We start from the raw sequence: 25,800 nt of genomic DNA, 5'->3' as shown, positions 1-25,800 counted from the left end.
GCTGTGGTACTGATGAGTTTTCTTTTGTCCTCTCCCTGCAGGCTTCTAGTCAGTGCCTCACAGGATGGCAAACTGATCATCTGGGATAGCTACACAACAAACAAGGTAAGGACTGCAGAGTCCCCTCCCTGAGAAACCAACCTAGGAGGAGGCGGGCTTCTAACCTCCAGTCCACTTGTGTATAAACATACCACACAGGGGGCACCTGGGTGGCTCAGTTGGTTAAGCGACTGCCTTCGGCTCAGGTCATGATCCTGGAGTCCCGGGATCGAGTCCCCGCATCGGGCTCCCTGCTCGGCAGGGAGTCTGCTTCTCCCTCTGACCCTCCCCCTCTCATGCTCTCTCTATCTCATTCTCTCTCTCAAATAAATAAATAAAATCTTTAAAAAAAAAAAAACATACCACACAGGATAGGGAGGGGAATCACGGTGAGTTTTCAGTGTGAAGCCGAACCACATGGCTAGCACGTGCTACTGGTGTCTTCTGTGGGCCATGGTCTCATTGCAGGGCAGGTGGGAGCTAAGTCCCTCCTTGATGGTTCTGAAAGACCTGCATTCCAGAGTTCGTTCAGTCTGAGAAAGTTCATGATTCATTTAAAAATGTAGAAATCCAGCTTTTCATTTAGTTATTCGTTTTTACAAGAGATAATCTGAAAGGCAGTGTACTTTGAAGTATAAATTAAATTCTTTTAAATACTTAATCCAAGGTTGTACTGAATGAGGAAGTACTTGCTATCACTTGGTCCATACGTAGGAAAAGATCAGACTCAGTCATTTTTACTGGAGAGTACTAAGATTGCAGTATTTATAACAAATCTATCCCAAACATGGGGAGGTCTGTGGCAGGATTAATTACAATGTCTAGTTTTGTTACTTCACTAAAAACATTTTGTTTTGTAAATCAATTTATAGCCATTGTGACAGGTTTGTGAACTGTTTTCTTTTTAATGTATAGTCTGGATTAGGAGGCTCTAAAACTATTACTTAGGTGCGTACCTAACCATAAATTGTGACCTTAACAAGACTGCAGATTAAATTGGTGTGCAGCACTGGGTTTTGTTTTTTTTTTAAGCTGAGATCAGGAGTCAGACCACTAATCGGCTGAGCCATGCAGGTACCCGATGGATTTCTTATTAAATTAGTACTTTATCTGACTGGCCACATGTATAAGTTATTTTCAAAATAATTCTGGCCATTGTTTTGTTGGTTCACCTTCTCTGCAATGAAAGTTGAAGACTGGAAATAGAATCATAGTGTCCTTAATTAATGTTTTTGAACTTGAGTGTGTCTGCATCATATGTGTTCTGTCATTTAGGTCCATGCCATCCCTCTGCGTTCCTCATGGGTCATGACCTGTGCATATGCCCCTTCTGGGAACTATGTGGCCTGCGGTGGACTGGATAACATTTGCTCCATTTACAATCTGAAAACTCGTGAAGGGAATGTACGTGTGAGCCGCGAACTGGCCGGACATACAGGTACATGTTCTCACCAGTAACTTTAGAGCTGGGATAATTGTCTGCCGTGCATTATATGCTTTGGACACGCACCTCTTCTCAATAATTATTTAATAAGTTGGTTGTAATAATGGCCAGAAACATTCTGAAAATGAAATCAAAGACAGGCTTTGATATGCCTTCACTGGTAAGAAACCTTTGGATTGACGTCACCATAGCATCCTGTTTTCAAGGATCTCAGGGACTTAGGTCACTGCCTTCATAGCTGGCAGCCACCCTTTTTTATTTTATAGTAACATAGTTCAATCTCAACCTTTTTTTAAGCCATCTTGTATCTTGAGTGCCTTTCCACGAGGGTTTCCTAATCTACACGTGCATGTATACATATGCATACACACATATGTACGTGTACAGATCCAACCTGGCCCCCTTAATACACTTCATACCCACTAGCACTCTTGTTGAAAAGGAAACAGAATAGAGTCCTCTAGGTTGTTCTTTTGAACACAGCCAGTTTTAAGGGTTAGGTGGTATATTAATTTGCCAAGTTTAGTTTACCTGTGACACTTGTTATTCATAACAAAAGGCATAGTGTTTCTTTTTTTAAGATTTTATTTATTTATTTGACAGAGGGACACAGCGAGAACAGGAACACAAGCAGGGGGAGTGGGAGAGGGAGAAGCAGGCTTCCCGTGGAGCAGGGAGCCCGACGCGGGGCTTGATCCCAGGACTCTGGGATCATGACGTGAGCCAAAGGCATTGATGCTTAACAACTGAGCCACCCAGGCACCCCAACCATAGTGTTTCTGAAAAAGGAAGTCTTGTCCTAATATTTTACTTATGTGGCTGTCTGCTCAGTTCTCACAGTTAGACCCCACGAGGCTCACCTACAGCACATGCAACCAAAGAAATGATCATAAGTGAAGGAGTAAATAATACTGCTTTTGACTCTAGTTAAGCCTTTTGTTATTTATTTAAAGATTTTATTTATTTATTTGACAGAGAGAGACACAGTGAGAGAGAGAGCACAAGCAGGGGGAGTGGGAGAGGGAGAAGCAGGCTTCCCTCAGAGCAGGGAGCCAGATACGGGGGCTCGATCCCAGGACTGTTGGGATCATGACCTGAGCCGAAAGCAGACGCCTAACGACTGAGCCACCCAGGTGCCCCAGGCCTTCTGTTAAATTAACTGTAGCAAGATAAGAGTACGTCCGTGGTCCTTTTTTTTTTAATTTGTGTGACTTTTTGTTTGTTTTTGTTAAAGTATAACTAGCATACAGTATCCCGTTAGTTTCAGGTGTACAGTATAATTATTTAACACTTGTATACATTGTTCAGTGCTCATCACAGTAAGTGTACTTAATCCCCTTTATCTGTTTCCCCCATTCCCCTCCAACCTCCCCTCTGGCAACCACCAGAGTTAGATCGGATTGGTTGTCCTTTACAGATGTGCTCCCTGCATTTCGTTCATTTCTGTCCTACGTTATCTCCTGCTCTCTGCTTGCTTTGGGGTTGCTTCCTTCGTAATTTTCTAGCTTCTTAAGGTGGAAACGAGACCTTTCTTTTTCTTTTAGACCTTTCTTTTTCAAATAGAAGCACTTAAAGCTATAAATTTCCCTTTAAACAGGGCTTTAACCGTATTATCATTCAGCTTGAAGTATTTTTAATACCCTTTTGATTACTTCTTTGATTCATATGTTGCTTAGATGTATGACGTTTAGTTTTCAAGTACCTGAAGTTTCCTTACACAACTTATTACTGATTTATAATTAAATTCCATTATGTTCAGAGAACATATTCTGTGGCATTTCAGTTCCTTTCAGTTTATTGGGACTTGTTTTTAATGGAGCAGAGAGTGTCAGGATGAGCAGGCCACATACACTTGGAAACCAAGTCTGTTTTGCAGTTGCTGGGCAGTGTTGTCAGTGTGTTTGTTCCAGCCAGACTTTTGATCCTGTTCAAGTCTCTTATCTTTACCTCTGTGAACTGCTGAGGGTGGATGTTAAGGGCCCTGATGGTGGATTTATCACTTTCTCCCTTTAATTCTGGCAATTTTTGCTTCCTATGTTTTGAGCTCTGTTAGTAGAAGTATATAATCATGCTGAAATGTCCCTTTTTCTCTCAGAATATTCTTTGTCCTAAGTCTGCTTTATCTGATGTTAGTGGAGGCACTCCCGATTTCTGTTGTTTCCGCACACTTTTCCCGTCCATTTCCTTTCAACTTGACTGCGTATTTACAAGGAGGGTCCCTTGTAGACAGCATGTAGTTGGGCTGTGCCTTTCCTCCGTTCTAAGGGCTCTGCCTTCCTAGTGGTTGGGTGCAGGGCGCCCACAGTCGGCTTTGGCTCTGTCGTGCCGGGACTGCTCTGCTTTCCCGCCCTCTGGGTGTGATACTAACCTCCTCTCTTAGAGGACTAGCTGAGTTCATCTGTTGGCCCGTTTGGTTTCCTCTGTGCATTAATTTTTAGTGGTTTATCTAGGGATTACAATGTACATTCATAACTTTTCATGGTCCACTCAGAGTTAATATTGTGTCAATTCATATAAAATACAAGAGCCTTGGAGCCGGAAAGGCCCATTTTTCTGCCCTTTATCGTTCCTTTTTTTTTTTTTTTTTTTTTTAGAGAGAGAGAGAGAGCACAAACAGGGAGGGGCAGAGGGAGAGCGAGAATCTTAAGCAGACTCCACACCCAGCTTGGAGCCTGGTGGGGGCGGGGACTCAGTCTCATGACCCTGAAGTCATGACCTGGGCCTATATCAAGAGTCAGACCTCATCTGACTCAGCCGCCCAGGTACCCTCTGCCCTTCCTCCTTCTTTATCATGTTTTCATAGCTATTGATCTATATGCCCCCATCATACATTGTTCTGCTTCTCCCTTCTTGGCCTTTGAAGAAACTTGAATTGTCTTTTGCTTTTACTCCAATATTTACCATCTCTAGTGCTCCTCCTTCCTTTCTGAGGCTGAGAGTTTTCTTCTGCGGTCTGTTCAGCTTGATGAGTTCACATTAGTTTCTTACAGTTAGTGGAGGTCTGCTAGAGTGACTACTCCATTTTCATTTTTCTGAAAATGCCACTTTTCCTTCATTCTTTTTGGGGCGGGGAGGAGGGGAGAGAGTAGGTGGAGGGGGAGGGGCAGAGGAAGGAGAAGAGAGAGAGCCTTAAGCCAACTCCACACGCAGCGCAGAGCCTGAGCTGAAACCAAGAGTCTGGATGCTCAACCGACTAAACCACCCCGGTGCCCCAAAGGGGTTTGTTTTTTTTTAAGTTTTTATTTTATTTTATTTATTTATTTTTAAGATTACTTATTTATTTATTTATTTGACAGAGAGAGAGAGAGAAGTAGCGAGAGCAGGAACACAAGCAGGGGGAGTGGGAGAGGGAGAAGCAGGCTTCCCGCCGAGTGGGGAGCCCGATGTGGGACTCGATCCCAGGACCCCAGGATCTGACCTGAGCTGAAGGCAGACGCTTAGCGACTGAGCCACCCAGGTGTCCCTATTCTATTTATTTATTTTTTTGTTTTTGTTTTTTTAAGATTTTATTTATTTATTTGACAGAGAGATACACAGTGAGAGAGGGAACACAAGCAGGGGGAGTGGGAGAGGGAGAAGTGGGGAGCCTGATGCGGGGCTCGATCCCAGGACCCTGGGACCATGACCTGAGCCAGAGGCAGATGCTTAACGACTGAGCCACCCAGGCGCCCTGCTATTCTATTTTTTTAAGTAAACTCTACCCCCAGCATGGAGCTTGCACTCGTGACCCTGACATTGAATGTTGAGCACTCCGTGGACTGAGCTCCAGGTGCCCCTGTTTTCCTTCATTTTTGAAGAGTATTTCTGCTGGATATATTGATTTCTGGGGTTGACATTTTTTTTCCTTTTAGCACTTTAAAGCTTTTTCTTTGTTTTTTAGCAGTTTGATTATCATGTGCCTTGGTGTGATTTTTTCTTTGTATTTATTGTGCTTCAGCATCTTGAATTTGTAAAGTTTTGTCCTTTACTAAATTTGGGACATTTTAGGCAATGTCTCAAATACATTTTCTGTTCTGTAGTGTCCTCTCCTTTTGCACTCCAGTGCGTGGGTTGTCATATGGTCCTCTGGGTTCCTGTGACTCTCTTCTTTTTTCTGCAGTCTCCCCTTCTTCAGATCTTTTATTGACTCGAAGGTGACTTCTGTCACCTCCAATTTTGAGTACCCAGCAACCTGTATATGTCAGATGTTCTGTTTTTAGGTTGTGGCATTTTTGTTTGCTTTTTAAAAAATATTTGTTCTTATTTTTCTGCTGAGATTTCCTGTCTTTTTATTTATTACATGTATATTTGGTATCCTTCATAGTTATGAGAGCGGTCTTCAGAATTTTTGTCTGCCATTTCAACAGCTAATCCTCTTGAGGTTGGTCTTGGTGTCTCTTTTCTCTTCAGTATGGGTGACGTTTTCCTGTTAGTACGATTAGTACTTTGAATACTTCCCTGGACGTTGTGATGTGTTGTGTTCTGGCATACCCACGCTGCATCCTGTCAGGCAACCACAGAAGCCTTGTCTGTCCGTTTCCCATCAGCCAGGCCATGCGGAGCGTGCCCTTTGCCTGGGTGGTTCACATGTAAGCCCTGGGCATGTAGGTATGTGATTGAGGGCTCCTCTTATGTGGATTTCTCCTTTCCACGCTTGCTGCTTTCACTTTCTGACAGTGGGTGCCCGCAGATCTGTCCACTGGCTACTCAAGAAGGTTGGGCACAGATCTTACCCATGGGCTCTAAGATGGGGGCCGGCCATGAAGACAAACTCAGGCCTTTTCTTTTTTCCAAGTGTAGCTCCCCTTCATTGTGTCTGCTTTTGTTTCCTGTGCCTTTAGATGTTTGTTTGTTTGTTTTAATGATTTTATTTTTTAGCAGTCTCCACACCCAACATGGGGCTTGAACTCATGACCCTGAGATTAAGAGCCGCACACTTCACTGAATGAGCCAGCTAGGCACTCCTGTTTGTTTGTCCAGAGCTCATAGTTGTTTTCTGTGGGAAAGTTGCTCCTGTGGGTAGGAACCGCTGTCCCACCACTGGAAGCCAGAGCAGGCTGTCCGCAGGTCCTTGTAAGCTGTGTGACTCTGTCCAGTGAGCACACTTCATAAACCACTTTATCGCGTTGATGAACTTCCAGCACGTAAAACACATACGTTCTTAAAGTTTATCAATCCCTGATTTATCATCAGATTCAGTATATTGACTTCTATTTTTAATTAAGGCTTTAGATTTTTTAACGCTGCACTTGTCGAAACAAGAAATAAAATGAGTCTTAGAGGAAATATTTTGAAATTTATTTCCTTCCTATGTCATGAAATTTTACTTTCTGGAAGTTGAGTGGTTTCTTTTTTTTAAGATTTTATTTATTTATTTGAGAGAAAGAGCACGAGAGGGGGTAGGGTCAGAGGGAAGAAGTGGGGGAAGGAGGAGAGAGAGCAGGTGAGGGGGGGAGGGGCAGGGAGCTGAGCAGGGAGCCCTATGTGGGACTCGATCCTGGGACTCTGGGATCATGACCTGAGCCGAAGGCTTTTGCTTAACCAACTGAGCTACACAGGCGTCCCCGTTGAGTGGTTTCTTAAAAACATTTGGGCTCTTAAGAGTATGTGTTCCTTTCTTCAGACATGATACATAGCTTTCAGCTTCGAGTCAATAAAAGTTGAAATCTCACAAGCTTAAACTAGTCTTGTTTTATTCAGAGGGTAAAGGTGTGAACTGGGAGTGTGTTCAGCACATCTGAGGGTTTGCTGTCTTTGTCTCGTCTCAGACCTGAGCGTCCATTCATCACTTACGATGCCTCTCTCTGGCCCGAGCATTAGGTTGAGAACTCTTGGTTAAGCCACGGTTGGGACATTTTCTTGTAGAATCTTAGAAACCTGGTTGCACAAAATACGCCTATGTGTGCTGTTACCAGCACGCATACTGAATCCTTCCTAGTCGTGTCTGATAGTCCCAGGACAGGAATCATGTACATTCAGCTTCAGGGATAAGGCTCTTTGTAATCAATTGTGTCCTGCTATTGTTTCCATGGAATATAAAGGCCCATATGGAACAAACAGAAGCTTCTTTCTCTAGAGTCAGCTACCCAGGGTTTGGAGACTCTCTGCCAGTACTTCAGAGAGGAACTCTAAGATGGTGCTTGGTCTTACAGAGTAAAGGATGCCCTCTGGAAGCAGCTCATGGACTGAATTCACAGTGATTGAGATGGGACATTTATTATCATTAGTATATGGTATAAATTTATATATATATTATATAGTATAAATATAAATGTATTACATACAGAATACAACTTTCTGAGTGCTGTTTTGGTGGAAATCCTAATGTTTGAGAAATGAGGAACTCCCTGAAGACTCACATCTGACCAAGGTGTCACGCCTGGTGTCACAGACTGTTCTCAGAGCAGGTCCCTGCATGCTAATGAGGAAGGAACTGACACTTGCTCTTAGAGGTTCCTTCCTTCCCAAACGTCTCATGGCAGTGCGGACACACTGCCCTTCCTGATATCGTTCTGGTCAAGATGGCTACAGAGGCATAAACATTTTGATCAAGAGTTTAGTCGGAGGTTTTCTGGTACAACGTGGTATGTTGCTCAGTGACTGCCTAGTATTCCTGCCAAATCAGCAGTGGTGGCTAAAACTTTGTTTCCTCGGGAAAGTTTGTTCATCTAATCTGAGGCTGAATATTTTACATTCCTGTGAAAGCACAGTGGGCCGGACACATTGTCTGTTAACCACTTGTTTGTCTAGCACATGCCAGCAAACTTGGATGTAGGGGGAAAGATATCTCCTCGTCATCCTGCTCCAGCGGTTATCACTGGGCTGCTCTTTGGCACCCTTTTCACTGGCAGTTAGTTAAGTGTGATGTGGTGTGTGTGTCACAGTCTGGGAAACTCAGGTCCCACTGCTCACTAAATAAGCTCACGAACCATTCCCAGGGGGTTGGGCTGCCTGACGCCTGGCCGGGTGCAGGGCTCACGGTGCCATCTGGGCGTGCTTGCCCCTTGGCTTCCCTCTGGATGGCTCCCTTGGCCTCCTTTCCATCTGGCCTGCTCAGCAGCCCCAGCAGAGAAAGAGCCTCTTTTCCTAGGGTGGCCACAAGTCCTGGATCCAGACCTCACACCATCCTGGAAGGATGATGGCAAACTGCCCAAAACTCTTAAGCTCTGAGAGGACGAGACCACATAGCCTTGTGAATGCATCTGAAGGTGTTTCTAGTCTGCTTGTGTTTTCATCTGATTCCATCTTCTGCCATTAACGTTTTATAAGTTCGTCTCTCATTGGGTACTGTAAACTCTCTTAACTTTCATTTATTTATTTATTTTTAAAGATTTTTATTTATTTATTATTTGACAGAGATTGGCAGCGAGAGAGGGAACACAAGCAGGGGGAGTGGGAGAGGGAGAAGCAGGCTTCCCGCCGAGCAGGGAGCCCGATGCGGGGCTCGATCCCAGGACCCTGGGATCATGACCTGAGCCGAAGGCAGACTTAACGACTGAGCCACCCAGGCGCCTATTTATTTATTTATTTATTTAAGACGGGGGAGAGAGGGAGAGAATCCCAAGCAGGCTCCATGCCCAGCACAGAGCCTGACACAGGGCTCGATCCCACGACCCCGAGATCTCGACCTGAGCCGAAATCTAGAGTCAGAGACACTTAACTGACTGAGCCCCCCAGGTGCCCCTAAGCTCTCCTAACTCTTAATAAAACCCTTCTTAGGCATTTCCTCACTCTCACATCTTCGAGTTCCTTCATCACGTCTTTTTTTCCCTTTTTACCACACTCCTTGAACAGTGGGCTCTCACCCTGTGCTCTCCAGCTACTGTACGCACCGCAGAGTGGGGCAGGTGGCTTTCCCTGTAGCTCTGGGCTGCGGCGCGCTCCCCGCCAGGGCAGAAGCTGCAGCGGATGCTGTACAGGCACTTGCCTGGTGGGCACCCGCAGTGGGGCCTTGTGTCTCTGACTCCAACTTCGACTTAGCCAGAGCGCCCAGCCTGGTGCCCTGCTGCGCTCTAGGGGTGGGCTGGCTTAAACCACCACCATGTGCTCACTGTTGAAATTTGGGGAAATAACTTTAAATTCGCTTCCTTTGTGTTTTGAACCTATGATCTCACCCAGAACTATGATGTTTCTAAAGAGTTGAGAGAGTTCCATTGCATGCTGATGTGTTCCTGTTGCTGGATGTCTGGACGGTTTCCAGTTTGTCAGTAGTGTGGACATTCTTGTAGGTGAATGGCCCCTCAAGCTCACAGCCATTTTCTTGGGATAAATCACCTTAGCTGGGCCTTCTGGTCTTGGGGCAGGGGTGCCACACGAGTCACTCTTCTACCCACATTGGTACTCCTGGCTTTGCTCTGTCTGGATTAGTAGCTTCTCCAAACTCAGAAGTAAATATATTTGTTTCTCTAGCAACAAATTCCCAACCAAGCAACATGCTCTGTCAGGATGTCCTGCCTCTGTCCTCCAGGCCTCAGCTGATAGCACTCCCTGATCTCCCCCCTGGTCCTTGACCCAAGCACCTGCTCTCTGCACTGCCTATTTCAAGCCTCCTGTCTCTGGACTGTGGTAGCCTTGTCCCTGCACCAGGCTATCCCCAGCATGTCCTGACACTGCCATCCATGGCCTCGGTGAGGTGCACAGGGACGCCCTCATGCCAGGGCACCTCCAGACTCGGCACTCATGCTTGTTGGGGTCTGTTTTCCCAGCCCCTCTGTAGGCTCCCAAAGGACAGCAGCACCGCTGGCTGGCCCCTGTGTAGCACGACCCCGACCCTGGGGCAGACCTCACGAACACACACACACACACCGGGCGGGGGCCGTCTTCACCTGAGGTAGCCCCACGAACACACACACACACACACACCGGGCGGGGGCCGTCTTCACCTGAGGTAGCCCCACGAACACACACACGTACACGTGTCTGCACAGACACAGCCCTCCCAGGTAGTTTATTCATTCTTCAGTAACAAAGATGGTAACTGCCACCGATTCTTCCAGACTTCTTGAGTGCACATCCCCAGTTGCTGGGACGACTGCAGCTCATCAGAGAACCCAGTGCTGATTAAGCCACTGCGAGAATTGAGCCATGTATTTCTGATTTCAGAGCCCACATTCTTTTTTCTTTCTTTCTTTCTTTTTTTTTTTTGAAAGAGTGCATGAAAGCGAGAATGGGGGGAGGGGCAGCTGGAGAATCTCAGGCTGACTCGCCACCCAGCACAGAGCCCTCTATCCTGAGATCATGACCTGAGCCAAAATCAGGAGTGCGCTGCTTTAACCTACTGAGCCACCCAGGCGCCCTTCAAAGCCCACATTCTGGAGCCACTGACCGCGTCCAGCCCAGTGGCTCCTGTGAGGCTGTGCTGGTCTCGGAGCACATGGAGCGCGGTTGGGCCCTTCTGGAGGCTGGCCCGGTGCCGTCAGCCATTCTCACAGGCCACGTGACCCCATGTTAGTGCTGGCGGGCCCCAGCCCAGTGCCCTCGAACACTGATGCGCAGCACTTGTCTGTTAGCGCCATTTACAAGGTGGTTTCTACGCTTTCTGTCTGGAGGGAAAAAACTTATAAAAATATAGTATCTAGGGGCACCTGGGTGGCTCAGTCGGTGAAGCTTCTGCCCTCGGCTCAGGTCATGATCTCAGGGTCCTGGTTCGAGCCCCACATCGGGCTCTCCGCTCTGTGGTGAGTCTGCTTCTCCCTCTCCCTCTGTGATCTCTCTTGCTTTCACTCCGTCTCAAATAAATAGTCTTTAAAATATATATATATATATATATAGTATCTAAAAAGATAGAGATACATATAAAATATCTACCTAGTTATTGTTTTGTTTTGTTCTATTTTTTTAAGGATATCCCTTTATTTTTATTTATAAGATTTAATTTACTGAGAGAGTGAGTGGGGAGAGGGGCAGAGGGAGAGGGAGAAGCAGGCTCCCCGCTGAGCAGGGAGCCCGGATCCCAGGACTCCGGGTTCATGACCTGAGCTGAAGGCAGATACTTAGCTGACTGAGCCACCCAGGTGCGCTCTGGTTACTGTTTTTTGTCTCTCAATGTACAAAATATGAAGAGGACCAAGAAATGAGTTACAAGATTGTGAGCAGGCAGCCCTTTCATTAAAAGTAATATTTGTGTATGTATTTTGGAAGCTCCAACTATGGAAAGTTAGGGAATGAATGTGGAAGGCCGCCCTCCCTAACAGTGCCTCCCGCCTCCCTCCACATGAACACTGCCCAGCAGGCCTTTAGGACCTAGAGAGGGGAGACTGCCCTGCCCCCCTCTTCGCCTGATGGGTCTTAGTGTCCACAACCTGCGTGGTGCACGAGGTGGACAGAGGCCATCTTGGAGGTCATGTTTCTTTGGGCCATTGACCTAGGTGTGTCCTGCCCGGCCCTCCAGCACCAGCTGGAGTCTCCACGACTCTCCTCTCCTGCCTTCCCTGCACTCCTGAGTCAGACAGGCTGAGGCTATGATGGTGCAGTGTGAGGGTCAGTGGAGGGCCCGCTGGGTACCTCGCGGGATGGGGTTGGACACCCAGCACTGGTTTCTGTGGGAAGGAGGGAGGTGGGAGCTAACTGGAGTAATGTCAGATGCACCAGGAAGCAAATGCTGTTCTTGGAGAGGAACGTGGGCCGGAGCTTGAGCAGTAAGAGAGAAGACCAGGACCTGGGGGTCCACAGAGCGGGTGGGGGCCACGGGTTAGGTGCATAGTGTGGATTTGGTATCAGGTGATCTCTGAGCACAGGCCACTCCTCACCTAGCTGGGCATTGATTCACCCCTGGGCTCCCTAGTGTCCCTGTGGATGGACGTGACCTGGGCTCTGGGAAGTGCTTGACCATACATCCTTTTCTAGGCACATAGATAATGTTTAAAAATCGTCATCTCTAAATATTTTGGTAATATTTTTTAGATAAATGCTTTGTTTTTCCTGTATTCTTTTTTTTTTTTTAATGTTTTATTTATTCATGAGAGTCAGAGGGAGAGAGAGAGGCAGAGAGAGAAGCAGGCTCCCCACCTAGCAGGGAGCCCAATGCGGGACTCGATCCCAGGACCCCGGGATCACGACCTGAGCCGAAGGCAGACGCTTAACCATCTGAGCCACCCAGGCGCCCATGCCCTGTATTCTTATACTTTCCATACCAAAACCCTTCTGTGGTTTTCTTCCTTGTGTGTATTTTGTTTTTTATTACCCTGTTTTGCACAGTTGTATGTAGCTCTGGTGTGGACCAGGAAGAAAGGTGTCGGGGCCGATCTGGCAGGGGCATCCCACCCTCGCAAGAGAGGCAGTGTTGCTGCCCCTTCGGTCGGACGCCTGGCCAGCCCACCCACTGGGCACACTCCTTCCGGGGATAAATTGGTTTACCCTGCATTTCCAGTTCTTAGGGTCACTTACAGTGGAGCAAAATTACAAACCGTGATAAACAGAGCTAATTAAGTAGAAATTGTAATGTATAGGTACTGCAAAATCGGTTTTTTGTTTTACCTTTTCTCATACCAGAAGTTGATCAAGGTTAGGGATCTCAGTATGTCCCACCCTCAGCAGCCCAGCCTTGGCTCCACACGCTCAGCAGGGTGGGTGCTCAGGCAGCACACGACTGTTTCCATGCCACCTGGACTACTGTAGCGTCTTATAGAAAACAAATCCACTGCTCCGCTTGGTACCCCAATCCCAGCCCTGACCGTGCCTTCCTGGAGGGCTCGGGAGGCCTCTGCAGACCACCCTCTCCCCTTCCTCCCTCACGCGTGCACACTATCTCTCCCCGCTGGAGTGTGAGCTCCAGGAGGGAATGAAGCGCTCTTCTGATCACGGATATGTTCCTCGCGCTGGGGTACGTTGTTGTGGGATGAGTGGGTGTGTGAACGGGAAGGGAACCTCTGTCCCCACATGTGGATAAGACGAGCAGAGATGGAGTGTGTTCCTTCCACCTGCGCAGTGTTTGCCAGTGTGCAGGACGGGTTGCTCGCCGCCTCCCGTTTGTCCTGGGGTGCACGCCTCCTGGCCTGTGGGCTGCGCTGCTTCCTTTATTCATCACTGCGTGTGAGGCCGGGGCCAGGGTTGCTGATAAGGCAGTGGTCTTCACCTACATGTGGGACTTCGAGGTGTAGTCATTCCGCCAGTGTGTTTTTCTATTTACAGGACCTTAGAATCGGGGTGGGATGGGGTGGGGTGGGGCTTGCATATCGGGGTCATCATCTGTGTCTGTTTTCCAGGTTACCTGTCCTGCTGCCGCTTCCTGGATGACAATCAGATCGTCACCAGCTCTGGGGACACCACCTGGTGAGCATCTGAGCGCCGTGCCTTTCATACACTGCTCGCCTTAGAAGTGTAGGAAATAAGATTTTTGACACTAATTAGGCCATCTTTTATCAGTTTGAAGTGGCCGTGAGGCATCAAACACAAGTGCGTGAGGGATGAGTGAGTTCATTTTACTCTACAGATTTTAAAGCTCAAAGTTTAATTTTGAACAAGGAAGAACTGACTCATAGACGTTGAAGCTGCAGCTGCACGAGAAATGCCTGCTTTTCTTTCCCTGCACACACCCCCTGGCTGGGTGACACTCAGCAGCCCCCTGGGGGAGCGGGTGTGCTTGCGTTCCCCTCAGTGGAGCGCCGTGCCATGTGGACCCAGCAGGGCTCAGAAGGAGCAGGGGTCACGATTGCAAGTGGATTGTGTCACACTTCTCCTGAGTTTGAGCTGTTCTCTTACTTAGAGTTAGAAGCCCACTTACACAGTCTCTAGAACGTTTTCATTTGTGGCACCAGGGCGTACAGTTTAAATGACCAGATAGGTGGGTTGGTTGGTTGGTTGGTTGGTTTTGGATGCAGAACACATTGTTAATAGTTCCGTGCTTAAAAGAGTAAGCCATCTGCTGAGGCTAGAGGTTTGACTTAAGGTTTTCTATATTGTTTTGTTTGGTTCAGATAGGTATTTTATGAGTCATTTTAGACTTAAACTGTCCTGGGGGCTTTTCTGGTCTTCGAGGCATGATGTGGTGGAATGCCCTGTGCCGGGGCCTGACTCCCATATCCAGCTTGTCCTGGTCTACAAGGCGTCCTTTTTGTATAAACTGTGTAAGTTCACAAAAGACGTATATTCTAGATTGTCAATTTTGGGAAGAATTTCTTTATTAGAAGATTTTTTTTAAAGCTTTTTCATTTATGAATAAGTGTTTTTCGGAGTCCTGGGCACACCTTATTTCCTCCCTGTAGGCCCCCAGGCCCCAAGCAAGGAAGCCCTGCCCAGTGTAGGTGTAAATGGTGTGACTGGATTTGCGCCTGAGCCAGATTTCCTGGGGGGCTGGGATGAACTGAGCAGTTTCCAGTGTTGACGCCTCCTAGAGTCTGAAGCACAGAAACAGCATGTGCCCCACTCATAGCTCTGTCCGCATCTTACTTGACACCCATCAGTAGCCGCTCACGCTGACACCGCGGGGCACCAAACTCAGGGCTGCCCTTCGGCGCACTCGCCACTCACTCTCCCACGAGTGGCTCCAGGGGAGGGCCGTGGGGCCCCAGCCTTGCTTTGAGCCATTTGTTTACCTGGTGTTGTCTCGGTGTCCTAGCCTCTGGCCTTGTCATGCCCGAGGCCACGGAGCCGGCAGCAGTAGACTCACATTCCCTGCCTCATCTGGGACACCTCCAGGAGCTCCCTGCAGCTCCTTGTGAACCCACAGAGTGCAGGTCACTGGCTCCATCTTTGTTGGTGTCTGAGTTGGCGCAGAGAAAACGGTTACTCCGAAGCCCGTGGCACATTCTCATCTGTGTTTTGTTTGTTTGCTTTGTTTCCCTTCCAAACACAGTCACATTACAAAATTTAGAATTGTCAGGCCAAAAAGCGCAGAGGTTTGCTATGGTCCTAGATGGTTTGAAGGACAGTCACCTGACTGGTTGCCTGACAAAGTGAGGTGACTGCTTGTCGTGTGTTCCTGCTGCAGTGCTCTGTGGGACATCGAGACCGGCCAGCAGACGACCACATTCACTGGACACACTGGGGATGTTATGAGCCTTTCTCTCGCTCCCGACACCAGACTGTTTGTTTCTGGTGCTTGTGATGCTTCAGCCAAACTCTGGGATGTGCGAGAAGGGATGTGCCGGCAAACTTTCACCGGCCACGAGTCTGACATCAATGCCATCTGCGTGAGTAGGGGGTGAAGATGTGGGTCGGGGGCCTTTGCCAGCCATCAGCAAGTTAGATTACTTCTTGTATGCTGCAGAGCACATCAAGTTTTAAAATGTGTTCGGGGTTGGATGTTCTGTCTTTCGTACTCAACTGTAACCTATTTCACAAAAACTCCTGTCGAAAACTTAGCTGTGATGCAGTCTGTCCTCGTGACACCAGCTAATTCTGTGCTAACCGTTCACCTCACAGACATCGGGGATGGGCCTGTTGTGTGCAGGCACCTGCTCCCAGCCCCGGGGCAAGCCAGGGATTGGGACCGGCTTCCCTCCAGCTGGGGGGCAGCGAGGCAGCAGCTAAGCCAGTCAGCACGGCCCCTTCGGAGCAGGAGGCCGAGGCTGAGCTGTGAGCCCCTCCCTGTGGCTGGGGCACAGCCAGCCAACGAAAGGAGCCTTCCCTTTGCCTCGTCACCCTGACATGAGGGGCTCTTGCGAGAAGATGTGAAGGGTGGTATCTGGTTGGTTGGGGCTGGGGGTCCCTTCTTCACGAGGCTTGTCTGGCTGCTGGCGGCCCTCAGGGGTGACCATACTCTTCCTGATCCCCTGGAAAACAGTCATGAAATGAAGTCTCCTCTGGGGACGACAGCGGCTGTGGCTGCCCAGGTACCGATGCCCTCAGGTCAGGGTGCCCAGGTGGCTGCCCGAGCCCAGCCCCTGCTGACCTTTCCCTCCTGTGGCAGCGGCAGCCCTGCTGTCGGGCAGTCCCGTTTCCAGTACTTCTCTGTGCATTTGTGTATTCTCTTCATTTGCTTTCTAGTTCTTTCCAAATGGCAACGCATTTGCCACTGGCTCGGATGATGCCACCTGCAGGCTGTTTGACCTTCGTGCGGACCAGGAGCTCATGACTTACTCCCATGACAACATCATCTGCGGGATCACCTCGGTGTCTTTCTCCAAGAGTGGGCGCCTCCTCCTCGCAGGGTACGATGACTTCAACTGCAACGTGTGGGATGCACTCAAGGCCGACAGGGCAGGTAGGTGTTTGCTGGGCCTTCCTGGGCCTCCTGGTGTTCAGGTAGCACTTTTGAGGATGGACACGATGCACCGAGGCTGAAATGTTTAGGTTTGTGCCCGTCGTGCCGCTAAGAAACATGTGCCGTGCCTGAGTACACCTGCCTGCCCCGCGGCATGGCCCGGCGGAGGGATGGGGGACAGGCCAGGGCGTCCGTACTCGGGCTCAGGGCACACGGGCTTCCTTAGCACCAGAAGCTCTCCTTGCACGCACCGCGTGAGGTGCACACGGACAGCTGCAGTGGGCAGGACAGGGCGAACAGCTGGGTCTTCAAGGCCCTCGCCTTGCTTTCTCTCCCCTCTGGCTGTACGTGGTGGAAGTGTGTCATCTAAGTGTGGAGCACAGGCTTGGGCACGTGTGCCTAGTGAAGTATAAAGTCTGAAGTTCACACATTGAAGGCAAGGGTGTGGTTGTCAAGTGCATTAAAACACAGCTTGGGGGCGCCTGGGTGGCTCAGCTGGTTAAGCGACTGCCTTCGGCTCAGGTCGTGATCCTGGAGTCCCGGGATCGAGTCCCGCATCAGGCTCCCTGCTCAGCGGGGAGTCTGCTTCTCCCTCTGACCCTCCTCCCTCTCATGCTCTCCCTCAAATAAATAAAAAATAAAATGAAATTAAAAAAAAACACAGCTGTACAGGGGCATCTGGCTGGCTCACTGGGTGAAGTGTGTGACTCTTGCTCTTGGGGTTGTTAGTTCGAGCCCCACATTGGGTGTAGACATTGCTTAAAAATAAAATATATATATATATATATATTATATTTTTAAGATTTATTTATTTTAGAGCACGAGCAGGGGGAGGGGACAGGGGGAGAGAGAGAGAAGCGGACTTACCCACAAAGTGCGGAGGCAGACATGGGGCTCAGTTTCACCACCCTGAGATCGTGACCTGAGCCAAAACCGAGTCAGATGCTTAACTGCCTGAGCCACCCAGGCACCCCAAAAATAAAATCTTAAAAAATAATAATAAAACACAACTTGTACAAAAGATGAGAAACTTCCTGTATTAAACACAGACAGGCAACTGAATTGAATTGACATTTTCAGAATCTTTTAACTCTACCTTGGCAGGGGGAAGAACAGAGCATGACTGGGGGTCTCCTGGGGTTCTTTCCTTGACCTCCCACTTTCCGATGGATCTTTTCCTGCCCTGGGCTGAGCTCCCCTCCTGCTCCCCCTGCTCCCTCTCGCAGACCCCCTGCCCCCATTGCCTCTGCCCCGACAGTTCCCCAGTCACAGTGCCACAGCAGAGAACACTGTTCTGTCCAGCTGAGACTCTCTCTTTACTCAGCTGTGACACTAAGGAGTATAGGAAAGGACAGGAGTTCTCTGAAATTAGCCATCAGACTCTTCCTGATAATTATCCAAGCACAGACGCTGGGTGTCAGCAGGGGGCTTTTGTCTCACTGTGGGTTCAGCGTGGGGTTACCGTGTGACATCCCATTGGCCCTCCCCCTCTTGCATCTGTCACCAGCCCTCTGTGTTTTGTGCCCTGTGCTAGGCTTTAGGGATTATAAACAAATGAAGAACAGCCCACAGCCTTATACTCTTAGGTTGTAATTGCCCTGAGATTGGGATGGTTGGAATTTTTTTTTTTTAAGATTTATTTATTTATTTATTTTATTTTTTTAAAGATTTTATTTATTTGACAGAGAGAGATACAGCGAGAGAGGGAACACAAGCAGGGGGAGTGGGAGAGGGAGAAGCAGGCTTCCCGCCGAGCAGGGAGCCCGATGCGGGGCTCGATCCCAGGACCCTGGGACCATGACCTGAGCCGAAGGCAGACGCTTAACGACTGAGCCACCCAGGCGCCCCAAGATTTATTTATTTTAGAGAGAGAGTACACTAGAGGGAGAGGGAGAAAGAGTCTTAAGCAGACTCCACACTGAGCGGGGAGCCCGACACAGGGTTTGATCTCATGACCCTGCGATGATGACCTGAGTGGAAAAAAAGAGTCGGGTGCCCCAGGCACCGCTTATTGAAGCTTCTTACCATCATGAGTATACTCAAGAGTTGGTGCAAGAGACCCTGAGTTATTCACTGTGTGTTTTGTGCCTTTTTATCATGTCTGTTCCTAGTCATCATGCTGTCTTAGTATCTGTTACCAGGCGCTCCAGTATATCTTTATTTTGTTTGAATACTTCCCCCGCTGTAGGTGCCTTCACATTGTTTTTAAGAGAGGAGTGTATTGGGGCGCCTGGGTGGCTCAGATGGTTAAGCGTCTGCCTTCGGCTCAGGTCATGATCCCAGGGTCCTGGGATCGAGTCCCACATCGGGCTCCTGGCTCAGCGGGGAGCCTGCTTCTCCCTCTGACCCTCTCCCCTCTCATGCTGTTTCTCTCTCGCTCGCTCTCTAAAAAATAAATAAATAAAATCTTTAAAAAAAAAAAAAAAGAGAGGAGTGTATTGAGCTTTACTCGCCTTGGTGGAGCGTGGCTTCTCTTCGTCCTGGCGTCCTTTCCTGCCAGGGAGGCGTTGATGGGGCTGGGCCTCAGCGTTTGGGGCCTTCCTCCGCGCGTGGTCCTGCACCCAGCCCTGCAGAGCATCAGCACATCACTGCTAGGTGGGGCACCTCTGGGTCCCGGAGTGACTGGGCTCTTATCTGCTCTCAGGTGTCTTGGCTGGGCATGACAACCGCGTTAGCTGCCTGGGGGTGACTGACGATGGGATGGCCGTGGCGACAGGGTCCTGGGATAGCTTCCTCAAGATCTGGAACTAACGCCGACAGGTAACACAACAGCCCAGGCGCCCTCCCTGCACACACCTCTGTGTATTTCTCACAGCACAGAGGAGTTCACAGTTGCTAGATTAATTTTGATGTTGAGCTGATTTGGAATTATGGTGAGGTGAGCATTGCATCCACCTGAAGTAACACACCCTCGGCGGCAGACAGGAGGGGCAGGATGAAGAGCAGTAGCACTGACTTTAGATGTTCTCTTTTTTACATTTCTTTGAACTCTGTTTAAAGCAGCAGCTGGACGTCGTGGCGACTGGAAGACCATTCCAACCTTGAAGCGTTACAGTGATAGCATTTCCAATCCACCCCTACTAACGTGGACGCCCTGCACCCCCTCAGAACTTCAAAAGGGCAAGACCTTTTCCTTCACTTATTGCTGAAACCAAGAGCACAATTCCCATGAAGAGAAGAATCTCTGTGCTGTAAACTCAAACAAATTGTGCATTCCTCCCGGGACCATTGTCTTTGTTTTCTTTTTTGTCTTGAATGAATTTAAAAGGAAATACTATAATAAACGTGCTAACCAGAAGGTAAACTTGAGTGTAATTGCGAGGCAGACACACCTTTTCACTAGTTCATTTGAATTTTAGGTCAGTGACCCTATTTTGTGCTGTTCATGCAAAACAAGTTGAGGATTTTATCTTGTAATCAGTTCTAAATTTCAGGTTGTGTTTGTAACAGAATTCTGCAAACATTCATATTTCCTTTTTAAAATATATTCCTTTACGTTCAGTAGTCACAGAGGAAGAGGGTCTGGTGCAGCCTCTCTGAAATTGTTAATGATGTAAATTGAGTCCCTTGTTTTTTATTTTTTGTCTCGTGTCACATAATTGTTACGCACAAACACGGCATAGAAAGGAAGATGCTAATAAGGAAAGGAACCAAGCACATGCTGTGGATGGTCTTGAATGCGTGATGAATAGTAAACTCAGATTAGGCACCTTCTGCTCCCCCGACCCGTCCTCCCTACCTTCTCAGTTCAGTTCTTAATCTCACCTTGGGTTTCCTTGTGAAGTCGGAGGGACGTTCGTAATAATAGCCTAACACTACCCTGCGCCCCACCCCCAGCCGTCAGGAACCTCTGTTTTCCAGAGAGGCGCCCGTCCTGTGCTTGGATAGTCCGTCAATTATTTGTGTATGAAACCATGTACAAATCAATGTTTTGAAAATAATGATCTCAAACTTTCTAAGTTAAATTTTAAAAAATTTGATCGTTTGCCATATTGGGTGGGTTTACTCTTAGAATCGCATGCTGTAGAAATGCTCAAAAGCGCATATAGGACTCAGTCCTTAGATGTTCTTTTTCTTTTAAGAAATAACCTCTTTACAGTGTAACCACTGCGGCTCTGTCCGCTCACGTCTGCAGTGTCGGGGGCAGGGCAGCCCGCAGGCTTCACGCTTGGGCAGCGGGATCAGTCACTCTTTCTTTCTTTCTTTCAAAAAAAAAAAGTCCTGTTCCAAATGATCACTGTTGGATTCGGGGGTGGGGGTGGGGGGCAGGGAATGGAGACCCTGGCCTTCCCCTGTAGATTCCTCCTGGCCTGTCTCGCCGTGGAGGCAGACCGCCGTCTAACACGCAGACGTCCCGGGTCCCGCGGGAGGCCGGCGTCCAGCAGCAGCAGCTGGACGGCGGTGTCGTGGCTGCCTCCCCGCACCCTAGCCCACTTCCCGCAGCAGTGGTGGCTTCTCTCTGTCCTGTTTTCTGCAGCAGCCTGTACAGAACTTTGCTGTGACACGCGGTAGGCCTGGATCTGGCAGAGAGAATAAACACGAGCCCTCCTTCCTTCCCATCGACACCTCTGTAGAGCTCTCTGCACCCTGTGCCCCTCACTGTTTGTATTTAATTTTAAAGTCAGTGTATTGCAAGGAGGCTGGATGCAAGATAGATACTATATTAAACTGTACTGTTATTTAAGATGTAATAAAGCAGTTTGACATGAGGGACTTTGGTGTGGCTGCTTATTTGCCAGCTGTTTGGGTTCCTGACGACAGCCATCGTCCCCCGGCCGCCCTACTCGGTGAGGTCGGCTTGATGTGGTCATGTGAGCAGTGCCGCGGCTGCCCGCTTCTCTGCCAGGTCTTTGGTCCCCATTAGCAAGAGTCCATGAAAGGAGGGTCGGGTCCCTCTGCCGGGTCCCAGCAGTTCTGCCACCACCCAGGCCTGCCCCCGCCACACACACCTCTCAGGCCACTGCCCAGGGTGCATGGACTGTCCCCAGTGGCCCTCCCCCCGTCTCTTGTCTTCCCCTGAGCCCCTTGCTTCCTCTTCCCTCTGTAAGATGTCTGAGGACGTTACTCCTGCTGACGGAGTGGTTTTTATCTCAAGTCTGGATAAAAAGAACAGTATGGAAGAAAAATAAGCATCTCCCACCAACATGTGAGAAGTCAGAACAGGCATACTCCCGAAGGACATCCACCGGGGCGGGCCGTTCCTTCTTTACTCTACACGGTTGTCAGACGTAACTTGGTAGTTTTCGTGGGTTAAATGCTGGTACTTTTTCATAAATAAGTGAAGACTGCTTTCCACGGGAAGTACTCCCACCTGAGGCTCTGTTCTCCAATTATCAGCAAGATGGAGCAGCGGGGGCCTCCTGTGGGTTTCTGCAAGGACCAGGGGTGCTGTCTCCTCAGAGACTGGCAGCCTGAATGGTGGGTTTGCCTGGCTTCAGCCTCCTCCCCCACGGCTCCCTGAAAGACACTGCCCGTTGTCTTAGAAGAGAATGCCAGAGAGCATCCGAGGTGCCCCTGGGGCTGACAGCCGGAGTCCTTGGGAGGGATGTTCTGGGATCAGAAAGCAGGTGGTTAGCCGGCCCGGGGGCACACCCTGGGATGGGCACAAGGTGGCCATGGGGTAAAATGGGACCTGGTAGTCCTCGATGCCTACTTGTCCCTATCTCCTTCAGTGCCCCAGCCTGGCACCCAGCATGCCCCCTGCTCCCTCACCCCAGGGCACAGAGTGGCCCTTTGCTGGCTCTGAGATTACTGTCCCACTTTCTCAGCAAAGCAGTCCCTGCAAACAGGCATCAGCCGGGGCATCTAGCAAGGAGCCCGCGCTGCCAGGGCAGAATGCTGGTTTTCAACCTTCAGGCACAAAACAATCTTGTGCGGACTGAGTGGACCCTTCAGCACTTGGCCTGAGCTGCTTGGGCAGTCCCGGGAAGTGAGCTCTTGCTTTTTGCCATGCGTCCCCTCCAGGGTGCCCATCCTGCTCCCTTACACTCCTCCAGTCTCCCCTGCAACCACTGCCCCTCCTGGTTCTAGTCATGGCCCTGCCCTTGGGGGCACACCCGTTGCAGGTGTGCTGTCCAAGCTCACAGAGCCCTTGGAGGGTGGACTCCCAACTGGGGCCTCTCTCTGACTTTGAGGGCCCTGTCCCCACCATGCCCACTCAGTGTTGTGCCCCAAGTGGATACTGGGGTCTCCTGCTGCCTCCCATAGCCCCTGACCCTCAACCTGGCCCCACCAGCCCTGGGGGCTGCCCAGAGCGGGGTGCTGTCCAGGCAGGGTCTCTCCTCTAACTGGCACTCCGTCTACCCCCACCGCTGCCTGCTCCGTGAGTCCAGTCAAAGCCCTCTCTGGAGCCAAGCCCAGGCTGTACCCCTCGTGTCCTCGCTGCAGGTTACTTGGCCTGTCTGTGCCCCGGATTCCCCGAGTGAAAACCGCAGACAACAAAAGCACCTGCTTCCTAGAGGCCTCCTGAGAATTCCTTGAGCCCCCTGTATGCAGGTGCCAGACCCCACCCGCCCCAGGCTGGCACTGCCTCTGCCCCACAGGGGCTCCTCCCAGCTGCCAGCGGGGCATGCCCCCCTTCACTGGCCACCCTGCTGAGAAGCTTACAGTCCACTCAAAGGTTTTGTTCCCTGCTGAACTGTGTGCATGGCACTTCACAGGCCTGCAGGAAGAGGGGCTGCTCCACTCCACCCCCCAAAACCACTCCAAACAGGACAGCGCCACATTGGCAATTCCAGACACTGGGCTCTGGGGAGGAATGGCCATGCAGGAGGGGCTGGACTTGTCCCACGCGAGCTGGCTAGAGGCCTGAGGCTGGGGGTCACAAGATGACCTCTGCATACCCCAAGACACGCCCCTCCTCCACAGGGAGTCTTGGTCCCTCCCTGCCACCCCTGTCACCCAGGCACCTGGCCACTTCCCCTTTTGAATACCAGGCAGCCTCTGTTCCCCCGCCTCACCCCTGCCAGGCACAGTTGAGGTGAACTTCCCTGTGAGCTGGGAGCAGGACTGTGAGGAGAAACCCCTCCACCCTGGAGCTGCCACCCCCCACCCCGCCGACCACTCAAAATCCAGGACCACCCACCCTACCTGAATGAGTCCAGCTCTGAGTGGGCAGCCTGTGTGGCTCTACCTTCCATGGCCCAGGCTTCCTTCTCCCACCACCTACCCTACCCACTCTGCTGTCCCCCATCATTCAATCCTCAGAAGAGGGTGCATCTAGGTTTTAGGGGTCTGAGGCTTCAGTAAAACTGGAGTCACAAGTCACGTTTCAGAAAAATGCAAAGAAACAAATACTAGTGCTGGGAAAGGTTACCTGAGAGCCTCTGAGGCAGAACCCCCAACCTCAGCCGAGCCCAAATTAGCCTGCCTGGCATCCATCCCCACCCCCACACTGGCCTTTGTCCCTGCTGCTGGCCCTTCCCTCTCCCCAGCAGGTCTGGCTTATTCCTACTCCACCTTTGGACTCAGCCCAAGCAAAACTTCTAGGACCCTTCCGGATGCCCTAAGGAACCCCTTCCAGCACTGGCTTCCGTTATTGCTGGTCAGCCCTTGAGGGCGCTGGGTGGGACCAGGGCCTGCTGGGAGCAATTGCACAATCTGGTCAGCGGAAGGAAGCCACAGCCCCTGTGTTCTCATCTCTGAAATGGGGAAGCACTCCTGTGTGAAGTCTTGAGGTCTGGGGTGGACAGAAGCTTTCCATCACTACAGGGCTCCTGCACAACTTCCCTGTAGAGAGGGGCACAGGAAGGGGCCTGCCGTGGGACCTTGGCTAGTTACTAGGCTGCTGGATCTCCTTCCTTGGTGCCTTCTCTATAAACTTCCTGCTCTAGAAGGTTCTTAGGAGGCCTAGCCCGGTGCCTAGAACATAATAAGTGCTGGATTAAGTGTTAGTATTCTGTTAATGATCATATCCAAAATACACAGCTCAAAAGGCTTCTCCCGTGGGTGTGGCCGGCTGTCACTTTAGGGAAGTGGTTGGGTTTCCAAAATAACCAGATGGGGAAGTTACAGAGCTTGAGAAATCCCCCCCAATTCCTGACATCCTTGCCCCCCTTTCTACTCACTCTTGGTGACCCCACTGCCCAGTGGTCCCAGGGCGGTAGTGAGACATATCCTGTTTTGTACGCATCTGAGTTTGGAGTCTCTGCACGCAGGGCTGGGAGACCCCACCAGAGAAGCCTGACCACCCCAGGTATGGGGGCAGGGGAAACCTGGTGGCCACGCTGCTGCAAAGGGCTCCACTCCACACAAGGTGTGGGAGACCTGTGCGCACACAGGGAATAACGGGGGGCACTTGGGAAGCCAGGCAGATTACCAAGAACCGAACAGGGCACTCCCCCCGGCTTCTTCTACGGTGACCCCTTATTCACAGACGAGTCCCAGGAGCCTGGCACACTGTTGGGACACTTGACTCCTGGGTGGCCTGGGGAAGGCCTGCAGCTCCACCAGAAGCTACCAAGCGGGTAACTGTGTCCTAGGTCCCCTTCCTCTCTCCTCTCTGGGTCCTCCGGTGGTGATGGTGAGAGGGGTGGTGGACGACAGTGCTAGCAGGTCACCCTGGAGGGGCCCCCTTTGACATCCCAGGCCTACAGCCCCTACATGTAGTCCAGGTGGTGTGCAGGGCCCCGCCAGGCTGCTTGGGGTGGGAGAGGCCCGCCGTGGCCCCGCCCCGGCCGCCCCCTCCAGCGGTACCGGCAGGGAGGGGTCCGGCTGTCGCAGCTGCTGGCAACCGGTTTTGGTTCCCAAAACATGTGCCTTCTAAGTAGATTCACACCCCGTCAGTTATGGAATCCTAAGCGGGTGCTGTCACCACTCGCGGGGGTCCGCAGCCAGTCCACCCGGCCCGCGGTGGAGGGGAGCGGGAGCGGGAGCGGCAAGGGGCAGGGGCAAGGGGCGCGAGCCGACGTGCTTGCAACGCGGCGGGGTGAGTGGGGACCAAGGTTCTTCTTCGCGGCAGCCGCCGTCGGGGTCGGGGCAGCCGACGGCCCGCTCCAGCCCCCAGCCCGACCGACCCCTGGGTCGCAGCCCCCAGCCGGGACCCCAGGTCCTTGCTGGCCGACCCACGTGCGCGGGGCGCGGCGCATGCGTGGGGCGGGGCGCATGCGCGGGGTGGGGCGCGCGTGCGCACTGGCTGCATTGCTGCTCGGCGGGCCGGCGCCGCGGTCCCGGCGGCCGTGGGGCGGGGGCCGGCCAT

The 25,800-nt window shown here is 50.6% G+C and overlaps 1 protein-coding gene across 4 annotated transcripts in view; it reads left to right on the top strand.

Moving 5' to 3' along the window:
- The window catches only part of GNB1 (G protein subunit beta 1), a 98,474-nt gene extending 77,664 nt beyond the window's left edge, over positions 1 to 20,810 (top strand). For 3 of the 4 annotated variants that reach the window (XM_021683995.2, XM_021683994.2, XM_044914369.1), the window contains 7 exons: positions 42 to 105; positions 1,315 to 1,477; positions 13,666 to 13,732; positions 15,390 to 15,591; positions 16,388 to 16,604; positions 19,249 to 19,364; positions 19,608 to 20,810. In XM_021683995.2, the coding sequence (XP_021539670.1) occupies positions 42 to 105; positions 1,315 to 1,477; positions 13,666 to 13,732; positions 15,390 to 15,591; positions 16,388 to 16,604; positions 19,249 to 19,355 (820 nt within the window). In that variant the 3' untranslated portion in view covers positions 19,356 to 19,364; positions 19,608 to 20,810. Of the gene's footprint in view, positions 1 to 41; positions 106 to 1,314; positions 1,478 to 13,665; positions 13,733 to 15,389; positions 15,592 to 16,387; positions 16,605 to 19,248; positions 19,365 to 19,604 lie in introns of all 4 variants that reach the window. The other variant, XM_021683996.2, reaches the window with a different exon arrangement.
- Positions 20,811 to 25,800: the final 4,990 nt, after the last annotated feature.

Source organism: Neomonachus schauinslandi, chromosome 4 (assembly GCF_002201575.2).
Source record: "Neomonachus schauinslandi chromosome 4, ASM220157v2, whole genome shotgun sequence".
Lineage (NCBI taxonomy): Eukaryota > Metazoa > Chordata > Mammalia > Carnivora > Phocidae > Neomonachus > Neomonachus schauinslandi.
This window is presented reverse-complemented; position numbering and strand designations above follow the sequence as displayed.